Source organism: Arachis ipaensis, chromosome B07 (genome assembly GCF_000816755.2).
Source record: "Arachis ipaensis cultivar K30076 chromosome B07, Araip1.1, whole genome shotgun sequence".
NCBI classification, from domain to species: Eukaryota; Viridiplantae; Streptophyta; class Magnoliopsida; order Fabales; family Fabaceae; genus Arachis; species Arachis ipaensis.
The window spans coordinates 95,989,623-96,016,438 of record NC_029791.2 but is presented as its reverse complement, the minus strand read 5'-3'; the positions used below and the strand labels follow the sequence as shown (position 1 = coordinate 96,016,438).

Genomic DNA, 26,816 nt, shown 5'->3' with positions numbered 1-26,816 from the left:
ACTACCAAGTTACGAAAATTCTCCATTGTCATACTCAATTGAGATGGTTTGCCTTGATGAAGACGTGAATTTTCTACTAATATTTTTCTATTTTATTTTAAATTTATTTATTTATTCCCATCTAATCGTTCTTTGATTTTTGTTTATCAATTCTAGGGAGAAAAAATACACGCCTCAGTTAAAAAGGCTCTTGTGTCTCGATTCGTGAATTTGCTGGAGGAAGGAATATCTTACCAAATAATATATTTTGGTGTTGGACTCAATAAGGGTTACTTCAAGACTACACATCATGAGTATGTGGTTAATTTAAACCAACGTACCGATGTGCATAGACCTCCAGAATCGTCAAGTATCCCACGATATGGATTTAAGTTTGTGAGTTTTGACACTCTCTGCTATACGATTGCACCTATTTAGTTGGTAAGTTTATTATTTTTAAAAAAGTATAATTTATTTATGTTAGAGTGAAGTTATATAACGATAATATTTATCTATAATTTTTTAACAATATATTTTTATATGTGAACTTTTACTCATTTTTTATGTGAATTTTTACTCATTTTGTATTAAATTAAATTTTTCAGGAAAGATTATTTTACAAAATTCTATGTATGGCACAAAGATATTCTTCAATCTTGAAGATACAAATGTCATCCAATTTAAAAATTGGTGGATATATTTTTTTTTAATTCTTTAGTTTCATACTATGTGTGTTATCTAACATAGTTTTTTTTTTGCTTTATTTATCTAGTTTTGTAAGATTTGAAGAACTTAGGAATAACATCGACGGAATTCCAAATGAAGCTGCATTCTTACAAATTTATCAAGGCAAAACCATTGAGCAGTTAAAAGAATTAGATATGGTAATTTCCTTTTTTAAAAAAAGTTGAGAAAAAAATAATGAAAATTTGTTATACATAGATTATTTTTGTTTATTCATCTTATTTATTTAGGTATATCTTTTAAATTTAAAAACTCACCAAATTCAGGGAATTTAAATCATTAAGTTTTTTTTTTCGGAATGCTGTTTGTATTGTCTTAGCTACTATAAGTCATATTATGGATACTTTAGACTAGTGGTACGGCCAATGTAAATGCAACAGGTCCACATATGATTTTACAAAAACGTTCAAATGTTCAAGTTATGGCCGTCTCCTTTTATCCATAACTCCAAGGTTATTTATTTATTTTTTTAAATTAAAGTCTATGCACATTGAATTAGATATTGAATAAGTCTATATTTAACTTTTTTTATATTATTTTTTTTTAAGCAGGTACCGAATAAAGCTTGGTGTCATTGATGATTCTGACTGTGCATGTTTCGTAGTCTTTAACAAGGAGGCAAAACAAGTTTTGGGAAAGAGATGTGTAGAGATACTTGATCCACTCCTATTGGTAAGTTCTAACTAATATTTATTTCTAAAAACATTAGTAAAGATATTTTTAATGGTAATTTTTATATTATTTATTATTAATATATTATGTAATACCCTGCAGAAAGGAGATCTATCGGATACACCTACACTTAAATCTATAAATAAAATAAGCAATTAAGATATTTTTAACTAATAATTAAATCAAATTAAATTATATGTATTAAGTCAAATTCAAATCATGTGAATTAAATATTAAACTAAAATATGACAATTTCTTGTTTATTCAAATTAAATGCAATAAATACAAATTAATTTTGTTAGATAATTATGATTTTCTGGTCTTCTATATATAGACGGCCAACAAAATGATAATAATCATCGTTTTTATCGCTCTTACTATTTCAACTCTTCTTTCCTTCTTTTTTTTTATGTAAAATTTCTTTTATGGATAAATAAGAAGGTATGGATAAATAGTGTTTCATTAATTGTTTGTTTATAACTCGAAAATGTCTCAATTTAGGCATTACCGTTGCTGATGGAATTGGACGACAATGTGCTCGGCATACTTGCGGCTTAAGAAATCAGGTCATGTGTTCGAGGTGCATCGATGCAAACTTTTGGAGATGCCGACTGCTACTGAATTCATCGTATAGCTGGAGCAAATTATGATATAGTGAAAAAACGTTTATACATGCTATTCTTCTTTATATATGTATCCCTCTATTTTTACAATTCACATCTTTATATATTAGATTCTTTTTTACATTATTTAAATTTGATATTTTTTTCTATTTTTATGCTTCTAACAATTTCTATATTTTATTTTAGGTTAATTTTGTGGTTCAAATATAATCATTTATGTCATTATTGAATGTTATAAAATTGACCTGATATTAACAATAAATTATTCGAAAAAAGTATTTTTTTGGAACAATTCACCTAAATTTAAATTGTTACGTTAAACAGACGATGATAATGCCATGAATTATTATATATAATAAATAATTATTTATTTTTTATAATTACTATTTATAAAATTTATTACATAATTTTCTCCTCTTAATATCAATATTTAATGAATATAAGATACAAAATATTATTTATATTATTTAACATACAAAACAAATATCTTAAGTCATCATGTAGAACAAGAAGTCTAATAGTGCAAATACTTACTTACTTATTTATTCTATTTATTTATTCTATTATATAAAAATTGAATTTTTGCACTTAATGATGGAACTGACGTAGCATGCTCCAGAGAGTGTTTCTCGATTTAATTATTTTAACTCATTCAATACAATTTATTATAATAACTTAATTATATCAACTAATTGATTTGATTGAATATTTAAATATTAATATAATTTATTATAATTTATATTACTTAATTAATTAGACTACGTTAATTGTAATTCATTATATCAGTGAATTGATTTTTTCATTTATGAAATCTAAAATAAAATAAAATAAATAATTTATTATTTATTCTAATTAAATTCATTAAATTAGATGACGCATAGCAACGCACACGGCGGCGGAACAGACACGACAACAGTAGTAATTGGGTAGGTGGAATAACGGTGACGAGATGGAAGTTGTATGCTCTTCTCTATTGCATTTAAAAGCAAATCAAGCAATATTTTACTCTCCTGGATTTTTGGGAGTGAGGTCATAGAATTGAGCGCAAAGAAAGTTAGGTGACTATTTGATTTTTCAAGACTTTTTTTTTCCAGATTTCTAAATACCTAAAAGAGTACAATTTTGGATAATGCTTGTTTTATTATTTTGTTTTAAAAAAATTGATTTATAATTATATTATTACATATTTATAATTATAAAGACGTTAATGTGCGTGAATTTAAAAATTATAATTTTTTTATGTTTTTAGAAATTATAAATTTATTGAAATTATTGTGAAATTATATATATTGTTTAATATTTAATGGCTTATAAAAAAAAGAGATCCCGCGAGCCTACCATTAGGTGGGCAGGGGGAAAATTCGGGACCATCTTACTAGGCGGGGCGGGCTTTTGGCGAGACAGGGCGGACTTTCCCGTTTGCCACTCCTAATAGGGGCACGAACATAAGTACCCGCCCCATGAAACTTATTAAATATACGCGAATATAAAATTATTAATTTATCCTAATTTATATATACGTAAATCCATTTCTTGAATTTAGTAACCCTAATTTCTGCCTCCAATTCGAAATTTTTTCTTTTTCTTCCAGACTCATTCTCAGCCTTGATCCTCTCTCTCTCTAACTCACTTTCTCTACCTCTCATCAAGTCCGTCACTACGTCGCTCAATATCGTCCTAAAAAATTATGTTATGTTATTATGTTGGATTATTTTTTTATGTTTTCTCCTTTTGAAATGTTATTTTTCCTAACGAATATGTTATAAATTGTGTTGAATTATATTGAATTGATTATTTTATGATTTATTATATTATGTCTTTTTGTGTTAATTTTTTAAAAAATTTTCAAAGAATATTCGTAGATACCCGAAGAGATCTACGTTCTCTAAGGGGTAATTAAACAGGAATATTTTCGGTAAATAAATATTTTTCTATCTTTTTATTTAAAATGTTATTATTGGTATATTAATATTAAAAATATAAAAGATAAAGCATACTTAAAAAATGTATTATGAGATCAAATAATTTTATGATTATGGGTATTTGTATACACGGGAGGCTGTGTGGAGAACTTTGGCAAACAAAATATTTACTTTTTATCAAGGTTGGGAGACCCAGACCAATCATCGAACCGATCAAGTGACTGATTCAATGGTTCAATGGTTCAACCGTGGTTGAACCGATTTAATTAAATATAGAATGAAATTATAAAAAATTGAACATAACAGGATGAAATTCTTAAGTTAATAAAAGTTACAAATTTAATAGTAATTAACCTCTACTTTTTCACTACCAATTTTTACACTTTAGACAATCTTTTTCCTAACCTGACCAATTTGCAAAAGGAAAGCAACTATGAACACAACGAGACAATAATAAAGACAAAAGAATTCATAACTTGACCATTGGATTCACCTTCAGTTCTGTCAAGAGGGTTACAACACAGAAATTCTACCTCCTCAATTTTTTTCCCTTAATAACATTGTCTCTGAAGAAGTTGCATTTAAATTTGATTTCAGCCTTCATTTCATTGAATGAATTCTTTGCCAGTAAATAGTGGCCAGAAGTAGAGTTACAAAGTAGGCAGATCTATCATCAAATGACAAATCTGCTCTGAACCTCTTAAGAAAGAGTTACACTTCATATGGCAACAAGAAACTTAACCCAACAAGCAATCACTACTACTACATCTCGGTGTCTAGAAATAGAGATTAATGTTACAAAATAAAAATTTCATCCTTTAAAATTGAAGAACAGAGCAGAACAGAATTCTCAAATTCAACATACATCAAATTTATTCTCAAATTCAACATACAACAAATTTATTCAACATTTGATTAATCATACAAAAAACAAAATAAAAAAATAAAAAAAAACAGAAGAACTGAAGTCTGAAGAACAGAAGGCCATAAAAAAATGAAAACAATGCTAGAAACCCAGAACTTACCCGCGACGGTGAGTGACCCGTGACGATGAGTGACCCGCGACGGTGAGTGGCCCTAGCTCCGGCGTCGGTTTCGATTCAGGTCGGTTGTCCTTCCTTCTTCGTATGCAGGCATGCAGCAGCTCCAGGGGAAGAGGAAGACGATGGACGCTCGAGGAAGAAACAGCGTGCCTGTGACTGGTGAGTCTGAGAGCGAACATGGGTCGGTGCGACGGACGGCGCGACGGCAATAGAGGCACAAGGCGATGGTGGAGGCTAGGCTTGGGGGCAGGCTTCCTGGATTAGCAGATTAGGGATTAGGGTATGCTAAAGTGGCTGGCTCATCAATTCATCACGCGTTCTTAACTTTTTTTTTTTTTTTTTTTAAAAGCAAAACGGCGCCGTTTCATTATCAAGAGAGAAAACCGGTACCTGCAGAAACCGATCCGGTTCGCCTGTTAACCACCAGTTTAGCCAGTTTTTTAACCAATTTTTTGCAGGATGGTTATGTTGGTGGACCGGACCGGCTAGATGACCGGTTTTCGGTTAACCTAATTGAACCGGTCGGTCCGGTTCGGTTTTCAGAACATTGCCTTTTATTTACCTGGAAAATAAAATATCATCTTTAAAGACGATGACAAGCTTGAGAAAATCATGGATTAAGAGAAAGGGAAAGGTACGATATTCTTAGCATGGAATGAGTCTAACACAAAATTTGACGCATGTCAAACTTTAGCTAATGCTGAGTTTTCAAATCAATTTGTTTATAATATAGAAGAAAGAGAATGATAACCATGCAAGAGAGAGTATTTTATCGGGAGATTAAACTATATTCCACTGAGTACATGTGATATCTATTATATGAGAATTTTGTACTTATTCAAAAAAGTTGCACAACATATGAGTCTATTAGAAGTTTAGAACAATTAATGGGATTACATATCCTAACTTCCAAAATGTTTTTTATTTTATGGGACTACTATTTGATGATAGAAAATTTATTACAACTATCAATGAGGTCTGGTCATCAATTGAGAAAATTATTTGTAATGCTATTGATATCTAATAGTGTTAACAAACTAAATCGTATTTGGAATGCTACTTAGACATTATTGGCTGACGTGATACTATATATGAGGAGAAAAACATTGAAAATCAAGGTATTTCACTATGTGGTAAATCATTATCGCATGTAGGACTTTACTTGCCAAAATCAGTGTTCACCAATAGACAACTTTACGTTGCTTTGTCAAGAGTTAAGAGTCGCAATGGCCTGAACATTTTACTTCTACATGAAGACAGCAATCCAAAGTCATCAACAACAAATGTCGTATTCAACGAATAATATTTAGATAAGAAAATAGTATTTTCATTTTAGTAACATGTTATGATTTACACTTTTATACAAATATTTGTCGTAGATATAACTAATTTATTAATTATACTTTCAGACTTGAAATAAATGTGTAACATGGAGCACAACATCATATGCCAATTATTTTTTTAATGAGGTCAGTAAAATACTAAGTTGTCGATAAATTTTTATTAACCTTATAATATAAAGTTTAGTGTAAAATTGGCATGCTATTATTACAGTTATATATATTCTTATTTTTTTAGATCTCTTTTCTTATGACTCAAAAAATGTAGTGTAGGGACCAATTAAAAGAAAAAAAATATAAAAACCTAATTGAAAATTTTACGAAACTATAAGGATCAACAGAGTAATTAAACCTATAAAATATTATTTTCGATTTACTATGTCAAATTAAAATGTAAGCCCGTGCATCGCACGGGTTTAACACTAAGCACAGGTTTAACACTAGTAGTAATATAAATGGGGAGCTCATATGCCGACATGGCGCTTATACGTTGAGTTTGGGAATTTATTTGCTTAGGTATCGTTACTAGAAATTTTTAAAATTATATTTCTAAATAAAGATATTATTTAATTATTTTAATTTTGCTAAGATAAATTTTATTTATAAATTAAGTAACAACTTTTGTCGCATAAGATCTCTACTATGTTTAATACGCCTCAATTATAGTTAAGAAGGCACCTTTTTTAAAAATTTGTTGATTCTTTTTATTTGAACGCTATGTTTAAAACTTTTAATATTTGTGTTTCTTAGAATTTATATTTTAAAGATATTTATATATTTATTTTATTTGTAAATTTAATTTAAATTTAAATTAAAGTCAATCAAATTTAGAGAATTCTAGCTATGGTCAACTATAAAAGTATAAGTTATGAGACATGTATATATAGCACAACAATTCAAAGTACATCAATCCCTTTCTTTAATTATATTCAAAATTTAAAATTTTTCTACTTTTTCTAATGGCTGGTACTCACAAAATTACAGAAATCAATCCTACAGTCGACAATATGTATGTATGTGTACGAGTGATAAGATTATGAACACTACAAAGCTACGAAATTTTTCCATTATCATACTCAATTGAGATGGTTTGACTCGATGAAGATGTCAGTTTTCTATCAATTTCTTAAATAATATTAAATTTATATTATTCATATTTTAAATTTGTTTATTTATCCCCATTTAATTGTTCCTTGATTTTTGTTTATCAATTATATGGAGAAAAAATACATACCTCAGTTAAGAAGGCTCTTGTATCTCGATTCGTGAATTTGCTAAGAGACGGAATATCTTATCAAATAAGATATTTTGGTATTGGACTTAATGTGGGTAACTTTAACACTACACATCATGAGTATATGGTTAATTTAAACCAACGTACCGATATGCACATACTTTCAGAATCATCAAAATATCCCACGATATAGATTTAATTTTGTGAGTTTTGACACTCTCAATGCTCCTGGGTTCGATTACACCTATTTGATTGGTAAGTTTATTGTTTTAGAAAAAGTATAATTCATTGATAAATTTATTTATTTTATTGATAATTTCGGTTGTATTTTTTTCTCAACAAACCTATTCACAATAAACTTTTTTTTTTTTTAATCCATTTATGAATTAAAATAAAAAAAAGTTTGTTGTGAATAGGTTTGTTAAGAAAAAAATACAACAAAAAATTATCAATAAAATAAATAAATTTATCAATGAATTATACTATTTCTAAAACAATAAACTTATTAATCAAATATGTGTAATCGAACCCAAGAGCATTGAGAATGTCAAAACTCACAAAATTAAATCCATATCGTGGGACATTTGACAATTCTAAAAATATGTGCACATCGGTACGTTGGTTTAAATTAATCACATACTCATGATGTGTAGTCTTAAAGTTACCCATATTGAGTCCAATACCAAAATATCTTATTTGATAAGATATTCCGTCTCTTAGCAAATTTACGAATCGAGACACAAGAGCCTTCTTAACTGAGGCGTGTATTTTTTCTACTTAGAATTGATAAACAAAAATTAAAGAACAATTAAACGGGACAAACAAACAAATTTAAAATATGAATAATATAAATTTAATATTATTTAAGAAATTGGTAAAAAACTCACATCTTTATCGAGGCAAACCATCTGAATTGAGTATAGTAATAAAAAATTTTCGTAGCTTGGTAATGTTCATAACCTTATCACTCGTATACGTACACATATATTGTCAACTATAGAATTGATTTCTATAATTTTATGAGTATCAGCCATTGAAAAAAATAGAAAAATTTTAGATTTTAAATATATGTAAACGAAGGAATTGATATACTTTAAATTGTGCTATACATGTCTCATACTTATACTTTTATAGTTAACCATAGCTAAAATTCTCTAAATTTGGTTGATTTTAATTTAAATTAAATTTGCAGATAAAATAAATATATAAATATATTTAAAATATAAATTCTAAGAAACACAAATATTCAAAATTTTAAACATAGCATTCAAATAAAAAGAATAAACAAATTTTTAAAAAAGGTGCCTTCTTAACTATAATTGAGGTGTATTAAATATAATAGAGATCTTATGTGACAAAAGTTGTTACTTAATTTATGAATAAAATTTCTCTTAGCAAAATTTAAATAAATAAATAAGATCTTTAGATAGTTTAATAAATTTAAATTAATTTTTTCAAAAATTTTAATTTATGAACAAATAACTTAAAATTAAAAAGTAACAACTTAAATAAATATAAAAATTATTATTTTTATAAAGATTATCAATCTTTCTTTTTTTGAATAAAAAATCAATTATTATACACTTGTGAAATAGTTATTAAGTTGATATAAGAAATTTTATTATAAGAATGTTAAATATTAGAATGTAATTAACATGTATTCTATATACATGTTACGGATCCGGCCCACAGATCCCGGGCCCAAGGCTAAACTCGAACTCGGTTTCTCGGGTCCGACCCATCTCCCTCTTCCGGAAGGCTCGAAACCGGCCCTCTAGAGCTCCTAACCGACTTTCGAATTCAAACACCTCCCTTATCTTAGCCAAACAAGATAAGATAACACGACTCCCATCACCTATAAATAGAGGACCCAGGTCCCTCCAGGTATGATTCATTCCACACGCCTAACACCTCTCAGATCCATTCTGACTTAAGGGTCGGAGTGTCTTTGCAGGTACCTCCCCCCATTGCTCCAGTCAAGCGATCCGGTCTTCAGCCAATCGGACATCCCCTCGGGAACTCTGGAAGACATCTCTACAATGTTATTTCGAGAAGACATGAGGCCAACTAAATCCTACAAGTAAGAAAAGAAGAGGGGATTACTAAAAACATCTCGGACAAGGGAGAAAACAACTCAATACGATGCAGGAGATCACACAGAAAAGGAAAACCCCAAGACTCAAACCAAAATCTTGGGGCATCCTTTGAAGGCAATAATCAGGCAAAGTTTCCAGGAAAAATCTACAGCTCGTACCCCAGCATCTCTTAGAAAGAAAACAAAAGAAAGCAAAAAATGCAAAAAAGATCACCCTCATACAATTTATCAGAAGAAAGCACTATTTCTACAGGGTAGCAAAAATGGCCAAACGGAAAGGCGCAAACTTTTTTCGAAATCAAGCAAAAAGCAAGCACCAACACCGAGCGTACCAAACAAGAAATCATCAAAGACACCAGCCTTTTTTCCAGAATCAAACGCATTATCATCAAAAGCACAAACGAGAAATAACATGCAGAAGCCCTAAAGCACATTAAAGCAATAGGAAAGGCGAAAAAGATTCAGAGCACGCATTACGACTGTAACCAGGCATAGTAGAAGCAGAAAGATCCAAACTTCCCTCAAAGCAAAATTGTAACTTAATCACAAAAAGCCAAAAGCAGCGAAAGAGAAAGAAAATGCGAATGGAACTCACCTGGAGAAGAGAAAAGCTTCAAAGGAAAAAAGGAGATGTAAAGTTGTCCCGAGAATCGCCAAGCGACGCCGCCACGAAGGAAAAGAAGAAACGAAGGCGAAAAACGGAGAACGATAAAAACGGAGGAAAATGGTGAAGAAGTTACGAAAGGGCAAAGAAGAGAAACCGTCTCTGAGCTTTCAAAAATCAAAATAAAGAGCCAAAGGAAAAACGGAGCAATTAATACTAATTAATTAGGGTATTAAACCCTCGCACGCTCCCCAGGACAAAGCGCTAATATAAAAGGGCGCGCTTCTAGAGGAAAACGTTCTACATTCAAAAAAGCTTCTGCAAAGGAATCGACAAAATGCTTGAGTTCGGCTTCACTAAAGAAGGACCGAAGTCAAGAACTCGACCTCAAAAAGAAGACCGAGCTCAAGCAGGGACACTGTTCATACCTGGGGTCAAGCTATCCGAACCGGGATGTTGAGTAGCGAAGCGACCGACCTGTTCAGGTCAAGCGGACCGACTTCTTTACGAAGAACTCGACCAAATCGACAGCAAAGCCCAATAAAAGGGCCCAAATAGAGGAACACGACCCAGAATCCAAAGGCAATCCCAGCCTATAGAGATAGAGGCGGTTCCCTTGAAGATAAGCTGACTTCACTCAAGATAAGATAAGATAAGATAAGATAACTAACTTATCTTATCAGAAAGGTCAGCCCACGCTACTATAAATACACTGGAGCACCCATGTATAACTCATACTCTGATTCTACATAAAAACCTGTTTAATACACGTGCTAACTTAAGTATCGGAGTCTCTTGCAGGTACCCTCCACCCTCCGGTGGCCAAGGATCAGCATTGTAGCAAGTCCAACGAGTTGGACCCAACAGCTCCGGCCGTCATCAGCCAGCCGGACACATCATCTCCGACCAGTACAGAAGATCTCGTCCGAGATCGACCTCCAGTTTCAGGTAACCCTCGGAACACTTCCCGAGATCTAAGTCGTCAACACGACTCAGACGACGATCGGAGATACCGAAATACCAAGCGCACAAGAAACGACCACACAATAATGGGAGCTACACCCTTCACAGAAAGAATCTTGAGAGCGAAACTCCCCAAAGGATTCGACAAACCGACCGACATGAAGTACGATGGGACCAAGGACCCCCAGGAACATCTAACGGCCTTCGAGGCCTGAATGAACCTAGAAGGAGCGGCTGACGCGGTCCGATGCAGAGCCTTCCCGGTAACCCTTGCAGGGCCGGCAATCAAATGGTTCAACGCCCTCCCAAACGGATCCATAGCCAGTTTCCACGATATAACATGAAAGTTCATGGCCCAGTTCACAACTAGAATCACCAAAGCCAAGCACCCCATCAGCTTGCTAGGGGTCACGCAAAAGCAAGGAGAATCCACAAGGAAATACCTCGACCGCTTCAACGACGAATGCCTAACGGTCGACGGACTCACGGATTCCGTCGCGAGCCTTCGCTTAACCAACGGACTCATGAACGAAGATTTTTGCAAACACCTCACCACCAAACCAGTATGGACCATGCACGAGATCCAGAATGTCGCAAAAGATTACATCAATGACGAAGAAGTCAGCCAGTTTGTCGCCGCCAACAAACGGCAGCACGGCAACACCCAACACGGTAACTCGACTTCTCGCCAAAATCCACCACCCAGAGAGAATCAAAGGGACCACCCCAGACCGACAAATACAAACCGACCACCGAGAATTGGCAAATTCTCTAATTACATGCCCCTGACAGCACCCATTACCGAAATATACCACCAAATAGCAGATCGAGGCATCATCCCGAAAGCACGACAACTCAAAGAGAGGACGGGAGGCAACAAAACCCTCTACTGCGACTACCACCGAGGTTACGGTCACAGAACGCAAGATTGTTTCGACCTTAAAGACGCCCTCGAACAAGCCATACGAGACGGCAAACTCCCAGAATTTGCCAAAATCATCAGAGAACCAAGACGCGCGGAAAGAGACAGGTCGCCGGAAAAAGACGGGCGTAACCCGAGAACCCAGAAGCAACCCCCCAGGGAAAGCCCGGAAGATGACCCGACCATCATAGTAAACATCATCACGGGCAAAGACATATCAAGCAAATCGAAACTAACAATGAAAAAAGATCTCAAAGTAATGGCAGTCAGAAACCAAACTTCAACCATTGCAGCCGACAACACGATAACCTTCTTACCAGAGGATTGCCAGCACGGCACCTTGGCCGAAGATGCCCCCTTCGTCATCTCGGCCAGAATCGGAACAGGACTAGTACGAAGAATACTGGTGGACACCGGGGCAGACTCGAACATCCTCTTCCGAGGAGCCTTCGACAAGCTCGGGCTCCACAACGACAACCTCCAAACACACCGCAACGGCGTCACGGGACTCGGAGACAACTTTCTCAAACCAGACGGCTCAATCACCCTTCCCATCACCATAGGAACAAGCAACCAAAAGAAGACAGTCCTATCTGAATTTGTAGTCCTAAAAGACTCCACAGCCTATAACGTGATTCTCGGAAGAAAAACAATCAACGACTTCTCCGCAGTCATCTTTACCAAATACCTCCTCATGAAGTTTAGAACCGACGACGGCTCCGTCGGTACCATCCACGGAGACCGAGAGGTCGCAGCCGAATGCGACAACACCAGCCCTGCTCTAAGGAAGAAATCCCGAGATGCGGCCGGGGTATTCCTAGCCGACCTGGATGCCCGCCAAGACGGCCAACCCAGGCCAGAACCAGAAGGAAACATGGAAAAGCTACAAATAGGGCCAACTAAGGAGGAATACACCTTCATTAATAGGAACCTCCCATACGATCTTAAAGAAGAACTCTCCCAACTCCTGAAGCAAAATAGAGACTTGTTCGCATTCACACCAGCCGACATGCCGGGTATAAGCCCCGACCTCATGTCCCACCGGCTAGCCGTGGACCCCAAAGCTAAACCAGTAGAACAGAGGAGACAAAAAATGTCATCAGACCGAGCCGCCGAGGTCAAAAAGCAAGTTAAAGCCCTACTTGAAGCCAACTTCATCAGGGAACTCCCTTACACGACATGGCTAGCCAACGTCGTACTAGTGAAAAAACCTAACGGGAAATGACGAATGTGCATCGACTACACGGACCTCAACAAAGCCTGCCCGAAGGATGCCTTTTCCTTACCAAACATCGACGGATTAGTAGATGCCGCATCCGGCCACCGATACCTCAGCTTCATGGACGCATATTCCGGCTACAATCAGATCCCGATGCACCGCCCAGACGAAGAAAAAATAGCGTTCATCACCCCAGACGGGACTTACTGGTACACAGTGATGCCCTTCGGCCTGAAAAACGCGGGAGCCACCTATCAAAGACTTGTCAACAAGATATTTCAAAACCTATCCGGAAGCAAACTAGAAGTCTACATAGACGACATGCTCGTCAAGACCGAATCCGGCGAGCAACTCACCAACGACCTCAAGATCATAATGAACATCCTACGAAAGCACCAAATGCGACTCAACCCGGCAAAATGTGCCTTCGGGATGGAAGCAGGGAAGTTCCTCGGCTTTATGATCACGCAACGCGGAGTTGAAGCAAACCCAGAGAAATGTCGCGCCGTCCTCGAAATGACAAGCCCAAAAAACCTTAAAGACATCCAAAAGCTCACCGGCCGATTGACGGCGTTATCACGCTTTCTCGGGGCATCGGCTCAAAAGGCAATCCCTTTCTTCAAACTAATGAAAAAAGGAGCCCCCTTCAAGTGGGAAACGGAATGCGAAGAAGCATTCCAACATTTCAAGAGAGTCTTAGCGGAACTTCCAATCCTCGCCAAACCCCAGACAGGGGAAACACTCTACCTGTACCTCTCCATAACGGAGGAGGCACTCGCAGCAGCGCTCATCCGAGAAAACGAGAAAAAAGAACAAAAACCCGTGTACTTCATAAGCAGAGTCTTACAGGATGCGGAAGCTCGTTACTCACGCTTAGAAAAACTAGCTTTCGCACTCCTTACAGCCTCCCGGCACCTACGACAATACTTCCAGGCACATTCCGTGACGGTCCGAACCGACCAAGCGGTCAAGCAGGTACTACAAAAACCCGACCTAGCGGGCAGAATGCTAGCTTGGTCCATCGAACTATCCCAGTTCAATATCAAGTTCGAACCCCGATACGCGATCAAAGCACAAGCCATGGCCGACTTTATCGCCGAAATGACACCAGGAGACTCCAACTCCGAATCATGGAAACTACACGTTGACGGCTCCTCGAACATCACCTCCGGAGGCGCCGGAGTCATTCTCGAAAGCCATAACGGAGTCGTGATCGAATAGTCAGTACGATACGAATTCCCGGTCTCAAACAACCAGGCAGAATACGAGGCCCTCTTGGCAGGCCTAGCCCTAGCCCGGGAAGTCGGAGCAAAGGTCCTAGAGGTAATTCCCAGGTAGTCAGCTCCCAAATTAGCGGAGACTACCAGACACGAGATCCCCTACTCCAACAATACCTCGCCAAGGTAAACAAACTAAAAGAAGGATTCGAGCACGTTACCATACAGCACGTTCCTAGGGAACGAAACGCCAGGGCTGACCTACTTTCCAAACTAGCCAATACCAAACCTGGACACGGTAACAAATCGCTAATCCAGGAAGTCGTTAAGTCACCCTCTGTGTCAACGACAACCAACGCTCATCTGACATTCTCAAACCAGGGATCTTGGACCCACCCTATCCTACAGTACCTCCTCGACGGAACACTGCCACCGGACCCCAAAGAAGGAAAAAGAATAAAAAGGAAAGCCGCCAAATATACTGTTGTCGCAGGACAGCTATACAAACGTGGATTCTCGCAACTCCTGCTCAAATGCGTCGAACCTGAGAACACGGAGTACATACTCCGCGAAATCCACGAAGGTTGCTGCGGCCACCACGTCGGAGGCAAAACATTAGCCCAAAAAGTCATCAGGGCAGGCTACTTCTGGCCCACGGTCATCCGGGATTCCATACAAATAGTCAAAAGCTGCGACAAATGCCAAAGGCACGCCAATATCCACCAAGCCGCCCCTCACCAGCTCAGCATCATATCGGCAGAACGGCCATTCGGCACCTGGGGGATCGACCTCGTCGGACCCTTCCCTACGGCACTCGGTCAACTCTGGTACCTCATCGTCGCCATAGACTATTACACCAAATGGATCGAAGCCGAACCACTGGCCTCCATAACGGCAACCCAATGCCGAAAATTCCTCTAGCAACAGGTCATCACCCGATTCGGGATCCCCGAGATCATTATCTCGGACAACGAAACCCAATTCGCTGACAAAAAGTTCAAAGAATTTTTAGAAGGGCTACGTGTATCTCACCGTTTCAGCTCGGTAGAACACCCCCAAACAAACGGACAGGTGGAATCTGCGAACAAGATAATCGTCAAAGGACTCAAAAAGAGGCTCGACGAAACCAAAGGACTATGGGCCGATGAACTCGGATCGGTCCTATGGTCATACCGAACCACACCCCAAACATCCACGGGAGAAACACCTTTCCGATTGACATACGGTGTGGAGGCGGTCATCCCGGTAGAGATCGGAGACCCAAGCCCCAGAAAAACAGTCGGATGTAACGATGAGGGAGCAGAACGAGACCTCATTGACGAAGTAAGAAGCATAGCCCATCTCAGGGAGCTAGCCCTAAAACAGAGAGTCAGCCTAAGATATAACCACGGAGTCATCCGGCGAGACTTTGCAACTGACGACCTCGTCCTACGACGAAACGACATCGGTCCCCCGACCCCAGGAGAGGGAAAACTCACCCCCAACTGGGAAGGACCATACAGAATCAAGGCTGCAATCGGAAAGGGAGCATACAAACTCGAATGGCTTAACGGCAACGAAGTCCCGAGGACATGGAATGCCGCCAACTTACGACGGTACTACACTTAGACTGACCTCGCTAAGTCACCCCCTTCCTTTTTTATCGTCTTTTCTCCACTTATGTTCCCATTTTTACAAATCTTGAAAAACCTTTTTAATTTCGTTTAAGTATCAATCCCGGGTACTCTTTCCTGCCACACACGGAGGGTTTTAACGAGGCCCACCCATCAATAAAATTCCATTACAATACCCCGCCAAGGTAAACAAACTAAAAGAAAGATTCGAGCACGTTACCATACAGCACGTTCCTACGGAACGAAACGCCAGGGCAGACCTACTTTCCAAGCTACCCAGTACCAAACCAGGACACGGTAACAAATCGCTAATCCAGGAAGTCGTTAAGTCACCCTCTGTGTCAACGACAACCAACGCTCATCTGACATCCTCGAACCAGGGATCTTGGACCTACCCCATCCTACAGTACCTCCTCGACGGAACACTGCCGCCGGATCCCAAAGAGGGAAAACGAATAAAAAGGGAAGCCGCCAACTATACCGTTATCGCAGGACAATTATACAAACGTGGATTCTCGCAACCCCTGCTCAAATGCGTCGAACCCGGGGACACGGAGTACATACTCTGCGAAATCCACGAAGATTGCTGCGGCCACCACGTTGGAGGTAAAACATTAGCCCAAAAAGTCATCAGGGCAGGCTACTTCTGGCCCACGGTCATCCGGGATTCCATACAAATAGTCAAAAGCTGCGACAAATGCCAAAGGCACGCCAATATCCACCAAGCCGCCCCGCACCAGCTCAACATCATATCGGCAGAACGGCCATTCGGCACCTGGGGAATCGACCTTGTCGGACCCTTCCCTACAGCACCCGGTCAACTCAAGTACCTTATCGTCGCCATAGACTACTATACCAAATGGATCGAAGCCGAACCCCTGGCCTCCATAACGGCAACCCAATGCCGAAAATTCCTCTGGCGACAGATCATCACCCGATTCGGGATCCCCGAGATCATTATCTCAGACAACGGAACCCAATTTGCTGACAAAAAGTTCAGAGAATTTTTGGAAGAGCTACGTGTATCTCACCGTTTCAGCTCGGTAGAACACCCCCAAACAAACGGACAGGTGGAATCTGCGAACAAGATAATCGTCAAAGGACTCAAAAAGAGGCTCGACGAAACCAAAGGACTATGGGCCGATGAACTCGGATCGGTCCTATGGTCATACCGAACCACACCCCAAACATCCACGGGAGAAACACCTTTCCGATTGACATACGGTGTGGAGGCGGTCATCCCGGTAGAGATCGGAGACCCAAGCCCCAGAAAAACAGTCGGATGTAACGATGAGGGAGCAGAACGAGACCTCATTGACGAAGTAAGAAGCATAGCCCATCTCAGAGAGCTAGCCCTAAAAGAAAGAATCAGCCTAAGATACAACCATGGAGTCATCCGGCGAGAATTTGCAACTGACGACCTCGTCCTACGACGAAACGACATCGGTCCCCCGACCCCAGGAGAGGGAAAACTCACCCCCAACTGGGAAGGACCATACAGAATCAAGGCTGCAATCGGAAAGGGAGCATACAAACTCGAATGGCTTAACGGCAACGAAGTCCCGAGGACATGGAATGCCGCCAACTTACGACGGTACTACACTTAGACTGACCTCGCTAGGTCACCCCCCCTTCCTTTTTTATCGTCTTTTCTCCACTTATGTTCCCATTTTTACGAATCTTGAAAAACCTTTTTAATTTCGTTTAAGTATCAATCCCGGGTACTCTTTCCTGCCACACACGGAGGGTTTTAACGAGGCCCACCCATCAATAAAATTCCATTAAAAAGCTATCCCTAAATTCTTTATTTTCTAAGTGTCCCAAATACGGAACAAAATTACGGCCACAAACTGGAGGACCGATCACCCTCCAGGCCCAAAACACGGATATCCACGAAAATCCGACCACACGACGGTCCGCTCATCCCAAACAGGGAATAAAATAAACCAAAATAGCTTTAAACGGAATATACGAAAGGCCCGAACGGCCGTAAAAGTCGTTAAACGAAAACCGAAATCACGAAGTCACGGTTACACGGCCCACGGCCAAAACCAAAATACCCAAAAAAACAAACCAAGTCTAAAAGCAAAAATACAAAATTACAAGAGATAAAGCTACTCGAGATCGACTATCAGGCCATCACGAACGGTCTTGAACTCTCCCATCACGGACACATCCACGCCCGGAGCCAACACCAGGGCCTGTGCCTTCATTGTCTCCTCGGTAGCAGCAATCGCATCCTTAGCATCAGCCAGCAACTCCGTTTTCTCCCTCTTCAAGGCAGCAACCTCGGCCTTCAGAGCCTCCGTCTCATCGAGAAGCACGGCAGCCTGGGAACCCGCATTAGAAGCCTTTTGCCGCTCCTCACCCAGTTGAGAAAGAAGTGAAGTCTCAACGTCGGAAAGCCGGAGAATCTCTGCCCCAGCTTCCTCAGAAGACTTCACTGCCTTCTCCCTCGCAATCTCGGCAGCCTCAAGCTTCTCCTTCAGCTTAACCATTTCAGCCTGAGAGTGACGGAGTTTCTTATCCAACAAACCAACTTGAGCCATCACGGGCTCAGCCTTCCGAACAACGACAGCAGACCGAAGGAGGGCACGATACACCGACTTGGCCTGGAACGAGGCTGAGAATCCACGGCAGGATTGGAGACAGGGGTAGAAGGAGACGAAGATCCCTCCTCCCGACCCATCGCTGCCTTCAACCTGGCCAGAGAAGTCAGCTCACCAGCCATCTCAACTGAAAGAAACCAAAGAAAAATCAAGTTACAAACTCGGGAAAACAAAACATAAAAAATCAGGAAAGAGACAAGGCACACACCAATATACGCCCGACAAGCCTCGGGATCCCCCATGACATCCCGAGGATTCAACGGACGCTCGCCAAACAAATGCCACAAAACGTTGGCAACATCCTTATCCTCCTGGGACAAACCATCATAGGTGAACTTAGTCAGAACCGACGGGCCAGCACGGAAATTCCAGTATGTCGGAAACCGGCGTACGCCCTCCGGCGACAGCCAAAACGGATGATGCCCCTGGACGGGGCGCACCTTAAAATACTCCCTTTTTGAAACCATGAAAGGAATCCTCAAATAACCCAAAAATTCGGCGATGAGGCTGAGCACGGAATGACATATATCCTTTCTTATGCTTCCCTTCCTTAGTCGGGAGAGTGCATAAGAAGAGAAAAAGAAAAACAGGAACAGAAGCCGGAAGGTCGAGATACCGGCACACCAATTCAAAAGACCGCACGGCAGCCCAACTATTCGGATGAAGCTGAGACGGCGCCACGGAACACCGACTCAGTAAATCCTGAACAAACGGCGAGAAAGGAAACCGCACGCCGAGCCGAGTGAACATCGACTCGTAAACCCACATCCAGTCTGGAACAGTGGGCGAATGAAGATTTAAATAACAAACACGCTCGTCGGCATCTGAAAGGGCAAGCTCATACTGCCGCTCCATCTCACCACCACCACAAATCGCCCCCTGATCACGGAGGCGTTGAAGATCGGCCTCCGTCATCCGTGACGGAACGCCCCACACGTCGCTAGTCACCCAAGTGTAGCGAGCGGGGACGCCCCTGGAGGGAGCTACGGGAGCACCAACACCCTCATTTCTCCGCCGATGCATACCTAAAACAGGGAGGAGCACCACCATCAGCCTACCAACCCTACGCAGAAGCAAGAACAGAAACCTACCGCTACTGCCAAACCAACACGGTGATGCACCGCCACTACTAACCAAACACAACCACACTCAGCCCCCTTAAAACTCAAATACCACCGCCCAAAACACAATGCAGCAAGGAAATGACAAAGCAACGCATGGCAAATACAAAATGACAGGCATAGCACAAAACAAAAAAGAAGAAAAGCGAAGCATACCTACCTGGAAACGCAGAAAATGATCCTGGGAAAGCTTGAGAAACAGAAGCGGCAAAACAAGCACCAGAGAGCAGTAACACAGAGAGAAGAGAAGATTTCTTCAAGAAAGAACGAAAAAAGGAAAAATAAAACGAACGAGGGAATTAAAGCAAAAGGCCAAAACGGTTACAAAAGGGAGGGGGCGAAAATACACAAATAACCCTAGACAAGGTAAGGCTCGTAGGGGCAAAAGAGGGAAATGCCCCCTCGCATTAAATGCCCCCCTCGAAAATAGAAGCTAATAAAGCACGCCTCGAAGAATGCAACAGACGCAGTAGGCTCGGAAGAGTCACGTCAAACCAAAACGATCAGACGAACCTTTCAGCAAAAGCCGAGGCCGAGACACCGATCTCACGTCAAAGAACCAAACGAACACCCGAGAAAAACTAAAGACCCAGCTCGCGGTCAAACACCACACCTCCCAGCGACAGACCGACCTTGCTCGTTCTCCCGCTGCGGGGGCAACTGTTACGGATCCGGCCCACGGATCCCGGACCCAAGGCTAAACCCGAACCCGGTTCCTCGGGTCCGACCCATCTCCCTCTTCCGGAAGGCCCGAAACCAGCCCTCTAGAGCTCCTAACCGACTTTCGAATTCAAACACCTCCCTTATCTTAGCCAAACAAGATAAGATAAGACGACTCCCATCACCTATAAATAGAGGACCCAGGTCCCTCCAGGTATGATTCATTCCACACGCCTAACACCTCTCAGATCCATTTTGACTTAAGCGTCGGAGTGTCTTTGCAGGTACCTCCCCCCATTGCTCCAGTCAAGCGATCCGGTCTTCGCCTCGACCCGCAGGTTCCCGATCCACCCTTCAACCCGTACCAGAGACATCTCGTACAATACACAAGTTAAAATTATCGATTAAAATTTTTTTAATAAAAAATATAAAGTTAATTTTTTAATATATTTATTAAAATAAAATATTTAAAAAATTTTATTAATAATAACCTTAATATTTAACCTGTGTCCTATTACATAGCTAAATCTTAAATATTATTAAATTTTCATCTAATAATAAAGATTAAAACATGTTTTCTTTAAAAAATTGCTAAATCCTAAATATTATTAAATTTTCATCTAATAATAAAGATTAAAACATGTTTTCTTTACAAAATTAACAAAAAAATAAGTAAATCATTCGGTATTATTGTATTATTAGGAAAATATAGTCTCATACTAAATTAAGAAGTTGTGAATTCAAGTTTTTTTGGTAAAAAAAAAAAAAATGATCAGTATACTATAAATCAATAAATTTGCTGGTCTCGTACTCTCTTATTTCTCATATTATATTTTAGGAGGATGGTCGGCTGAGCAGTTAGTAGTATCAATGAGCAGTGAGTAGAGTGGTGTCCGGTGTGGTGGTTTTTCTTTAAAGTGAGCAAACGTAAATTTGGTTTAGGTGTATGAGCTGAAGAAAATGCTGAGGTTCGCTTTGACTCTTCTTTTGTTTACGCTTGCATTCGGCGTTCTATCCTCCTCCCCGGTCTTCTCCGATCTAATCCTCGCCAAGGTTGACCGTCGCGTAAGTCTTTCTCTCTCCCTTCCCCTTTTTAGGGTTTCTATTTTCCATTTCATGATTCCGATTGTTGTTTCATTTCCTCCGATCTACACTATTTGCGTTTTTCCTGTTCTACTCATCTATAAATGTCGCTCTGCTTTTATTTATCGTTTGACTTTAATCTCATACCGGTCAACATGAAAACCACGATGCTATGTAAAGATCTAACAATTTTCGCAGCTAGTGAATCCTCTTTCTGATCGTGTTTTCCCTGTGTCTTTGCAGATTGATTTGACATCTCAAATTGTGCGCATAACTACCTCACTCAAGGTACTCAAAATATATTTCACATTCTCAATTATTTATTCACTTGTTCTCTAATTTTCTTAAGCGTTGTTCGTGCAATTTGCTGCCTTAGGCTCCGTTTGGTTAATGTATACCTTGGGACATAGACATTGTCATAGAGACACAGGACATAGAAACAAAATATTTGTGTCTACTTAGTGTGTTTGGTTAAACTAATGAACAAGGCACACATATTCCAAAAGACTATATTACCTTGATTCAACTACCACCAAAACTGCCATCCCTGATTTTTCATCTCCTTCCGATCTCATCTTAAATCACCATTTTCAACCACTCCTATTCAAACAAATTCAATTAAACCAAACTAACGATGATTATCAAAATAAAATGCAATTTGTTTAATTAAACAATAAATAAAAAACAGAAACAAGAAGTCTGAGAGAAAGATAGGGGGAGTAATGCAGCAGTAAAAGAGGCAGAGGGAAGCTGGAGGAGATCAAGCAGTGGCGGATAGTGGAGACGACTAAAACAAAGCAGACTCAGATGCAGATATGCAGTGCGACAAAGACAGAGAAGATCCAGAAACGAGCAGATCCAGACACGATGAGCAGGGGGAAGAGGTGGCAGGGGCAATGATGGCAGGCTAAGAACGCAGAGGAGCACGAAGAAGAAGGTGACGAGGAGGATGGTTGAGGAGGAAGGAGAGGGGGACACGATGCAAATCTGTGAAGAGATGGAGGGAGGGAGGAGGAGGAGAGGCAGTGGATTTGGGTAGCAAGGAGGAGCATAGGAGTGTGAGAGGAAGGAAGGAAGGAAGAGAAAAAACTTGGATTAGGGTTAACAGATGAAGGTTAAAACTGGAAATAAGAAAAAAGGGTAAGAGCAAAAGTGTAAAAAAATTATGTCCATGTCTAAAATCTGTGTCTTAGCTCGAAGGAGGGACACTGAAGATATGCATTTTGTGTGCACTTGTGTGCCACTGTGCCCATCGAATGTGTGTCTTATCAAACAAATGGGTGTCGTCGATGTCTCTAGTGGACATGGACACTAACCATTGCCTTAGCAAATGTATCACACGAACTCTACTACTATACTATACTATACACCACTGAATTTCGGTAAGGTAATTGACAACCTAAGGTTCTGGAAGAAATACCTCTTAAATTTTGATTTAAAGATATATGCTTTTGAAACACAAATCTTTTCCTTCTTCGGCAAACCAGAATTTAAATTTAAATCAAAAGAGAACCAGTTCTGAAAGCCAGTTAACAGATGTAATTGCTCTTAGCATGCCATCCCTTTTCACATTTTGTGTTTCAATAATTTTTTATTTTATTTTATTTTATTTTGCTTCTATTGTTTGCAGGTAGAGAATGCGGGATCAAACCCTATCTCCGAGATCTTGTTGTCCTTTCCTGAAAATCAGGCAAAGCACCTGGCATACTTGACAGCAACACTTAATGAAGGAAAGGGGAAAGGGAAAGCATCTTCTGGTGCTGGTTTACCCACTGAAGTTGTTATCCCTAAAGATGTGCCTGATTCCTTGACATTTTATTCCCTATCTTTACCCAAGGGGCTTGGGAAGGGAGAGAGTTTGCTGTTGGATGTCTTGGCTGTTTTTACCCATGCGTTGGAACCATTTCCTGAGAAAATTAGTCAAGCTGATATCCAGCTTTTACTGTTTCAAGATACTGCACACTTTCTTTCTCCTTATAAAGTAATGGTCCAGTCACTCGCTGTTAAATTGCCCGAAGCAAGAGTTGAGTCCTACACAAAACTTGAGGGCACAAAACTGTCTGGATCTGAGTTGAAATATGGCCCGTTCCATAATATTCCACCATTTTCATACTTGCCAATAATTATTCACTTTGAGAATAATCAACCCTTTGCAGTTGCTGAAGAGTTAGTGCGAGAGATCGAGATTTCCCATTGGGGAAATGTACAGGTCACAGAGCATTACAATCTCTTTCATGGTGGTGCCAAGAGTAAAGGAGAATTTTCTAGGTTACCTTGTTTCTGCGATTATGAATTCCTCTGTCGTTATTTTGTTAGAGTGACATGTAATAGTAGTTTGTTTCCATTGCAGACTTGACTATCAGGCCAGGCCATATGTAAGAGGTGCATCAGCCTTTAGGCGTCTTGTTGCAAGGCTGCCGCCACGAGCTCATTCAGTTTACTACAGGGATGAAATTGGAAACATTTCCACTTCTAGTTTATGGGGTGACTCAAAGAAGGTGGATGTCCTCCAATTGTCCTATTTTTGCTCTGAAATACTTTTGCTAATATTTGCTAAGAATTATACTTCTCTGGAAAGCAGACAGAACTGGAGATTGAACCTAGGTACCCTTTGTTTGGTGGATGGAGAACTGCTTTTACGATTGGATATGGTTTGCCATTGCGGGACTTCCTATTCGAATCGGATGGAAAACGTTTCCTTAATTTTTCTTTTGGTTCCCCTATAAATGAGCTAGTGATTGACACTCTCATTGTGAAGGTTAGCTCAATTATTTTATCTTGATAATGAAGATACAAATGTGATTTTTAACTAATTGGTACCTGAGTGGTTAACAACTTCAGTAGTTGTTCTTAAACTGGAAATACTTTACTAGTAATTCATCTTTTGTAATCCTCCCTACATTTCGTTATGTTCGGTTATTTTCCTCATCATATAGTGCTTACAACTACATCTGCCTGTTGCTTGCAATTGCAGGTTGTTCTACCAGAAGGGTCCAAAGATATTTCTGCGTCTGTTCCATTTCCGGTGAAACAATGGCAGGAGGTATTGCCTAGATAGTTTAGATTGACCTTTTCTGCCAAACCATCACTATTTTCTTTACCATCAGTTTTAGCTCCCTTATCTGGGTTTTATAGCCATTCCATGTAATTGTTGCAGACAAAGTTTTCCCACTTGGATCTTGTTGGTAGACCTGTTGTTGTGCTGGAAAAGAACAATGTTGTGCCTGAGCATAATGAGCACTTTCAGGTATTACCCCTCTATCTTTTGACGAAGCTTATGTAAGATTGTATCAAGCAGGCCACCAAGAATAAATTAGTGTGCTAATGTTTTAACAATCTTGCCCACAAGGATAATTGTTACCAATAGTGTGATATTTAGCACAATAGTGTGCTAGTAACAATCTTGGTGAAAGGTTCTGAGCATCTATTTGTTTGAAAGGAAAATCAATAAAAAAAAAATAAATTACTGTGAGAATTAAGACTAGGATACCAAATCTCATAGACCATTTTGAATTTGGAGATGTATTTATGTGTTAAGTTTTTTGCTTACTTTTACACTTGGTTGTTGCGACTTGTAAGTCTAGGCTGCCAGAAATTGAAACAGAATAGATTGCTAGAATACAAGAAAAACAGATTATGAATTTGATTGGTTGATATATTCTTTTGGTATATAGCAATGACGTAGATGTACATCTTACTAATTGTCATTGCTGATGTTGCAGGTCTATTATAAATTTAACAGTCTCTCCATGCTCAGGGAGCCTCTGATGTTGATCTTTGGGTTTTTCTTTCTCTTTGTTGCCTGCATTGTCTACATGCATGCGGATTTGTCAATCTCCAAATCATCTGCATCTTATTTGGCTAAGGTCCAGTGGGAAGAGGTAATCAACGTGTGTTTTGTATAGAATCTAACATTTACAATTGATTGGTACTTAGATTATTGACTCGTGTCACCACCATTCAGGTGCAAGCAACTGTTCAGCAGATCCATAATATCATTAGCCATTGCTTAACAGCACATGACAAGCTAGAAGCATCATTGCGTGATCTTTCTAGGACAGGAGATGTTCAAGCTTGTAAAGCAACTAGAAAATCAGTTGATAGCTTGTTGAAAGGGGTTTCTAAAGACTTGAAGCCTCTGGTGACATTCTTGCAATCTTCTCCACAAGCAGCTCATATACTGCCCAAGGTTATGCGAGAAATAAATACTTCTGGTCTATATTCTTTTCCTCTTGATTTTATACTGTATTTCTATAACATATGCTGTTGTTTTCAGGTGGAAGAACTGATTGCTAAGGAGAGAGATTTGCAGGAGAGACTCATGGCAAAACACACAACAGTTGTAGACTGCTACGAGAAGAAGTTAGGAGGAAGGGAAATTGAGAATCGGATTGCTTCAAATCAGCAGAAAATTACCTCTTTGAGGCAGGAGGTTGATGACCTCATGGATTTTATCGATGAGATATGATGATTGTTGAATATGCTGCTCCGGACGACATGAAATGAGACCATTTTGACATTGTTTTACTTGTTTGGTTCGAATTTTGCGGCGGTCTAATCGTTGCCAAGAGAGGATTTTGCTAGTTTTGTATGGACTTTATTTATATATTGTAGCAGCAGTTAAGGTTTATGGTACTGTACACTTTTATATCCTTGTTATCTTACCAATACCTACTGGATGGTGGATACTACTAGTACTTAACTCTCTTTCATCGAGCCCGTATTACACGACCAACGGAATTGAAATTATGAAATACAGAGGTTTTTTAGATACTTGTATAAAATATGGTTTGTTTTTTATTACAAATTGTTGTAACAAAATGATCAAAATTTGATTGGTTACAATTTATATTAAGAGTTCCATAATGTTGATTAAATATTGAAAACATATTATGTGCAATTTGATTATTAAATGTTTTATAGAAAAACACATGAAATAATTCAACCATATAATTTTTCATGGAATTAGAAAATATATCAAACGCCATCTAGCCAAACCCATCTACCATATGCTTATGTTGCCCAAGAGAGTGGACAGCAAATGGGCCCATAGATAAGAAAACCCTTATACAAAATAAAAAACGTAGCATCATCAACTTAAAAAAAAACGTAGCATGTTTTAGGGTTTTATGGAATAAATAATCTAAAGTCCT

The 26,816-nt window shown here is 39.2% G+C and overlaps 1 protein-coding gene across 1 annotated transcript; it reads left to right on the top strand.

The window, feature by feature from the left end:
- LOC107609598 (dolichyl-diphosphooligosaccharide--protein glycosyltransferase subunit 1A) lies at positions 21,403–26,462 on the top strand. The gene is made up of 10 exons (XM_016311598.2): positions 21,403–21,645; positions 21,907–21,951; positions 23,294–23,931; positions 24,014–24,161; positions 24,245–24,421; positions 24,638–24,706; positions 24,821–24,910; positions 25,386–25,544; positions 25,628–25,852; positions 25,940–26,462. The coding sequence occupies exons 1-10, from the start codon at positions 21,541–21,543 to the stop codon at positions 26,129–26,131; spliced, it is 1,848 nt and encodes a 615-aa protein (XP_016167084.1). The 5' UTR covers positions 21,403–21,540; the 3' UTR covers positions 26,132–26,462.

Bases quoted from the DNA above. Each gene is read 5' to 3' on its own strand.
- LOC107609598 (XM_016311598.2), top strand. From the start codon at position 21,541: ATGCTGAGGTTCGCTTTGACTCTTCTTTTGTTTACGCTTGCATTCGGC. The intron at 21,646-21,906 runs GTAAGTCTTTCT...GTGTCTTTGCAG, and splicing joins TCGCCAAGGTTGACCGTCGC to ATTGATTTGACATCTCAAAT. The intron at 21,952-23,293 runs GTACTCAAAATA...TATTGTTTGCAG, and splicing joins GCATAACTACCTCACTCAAG to GTAGAGAATGCGGGATCAAA.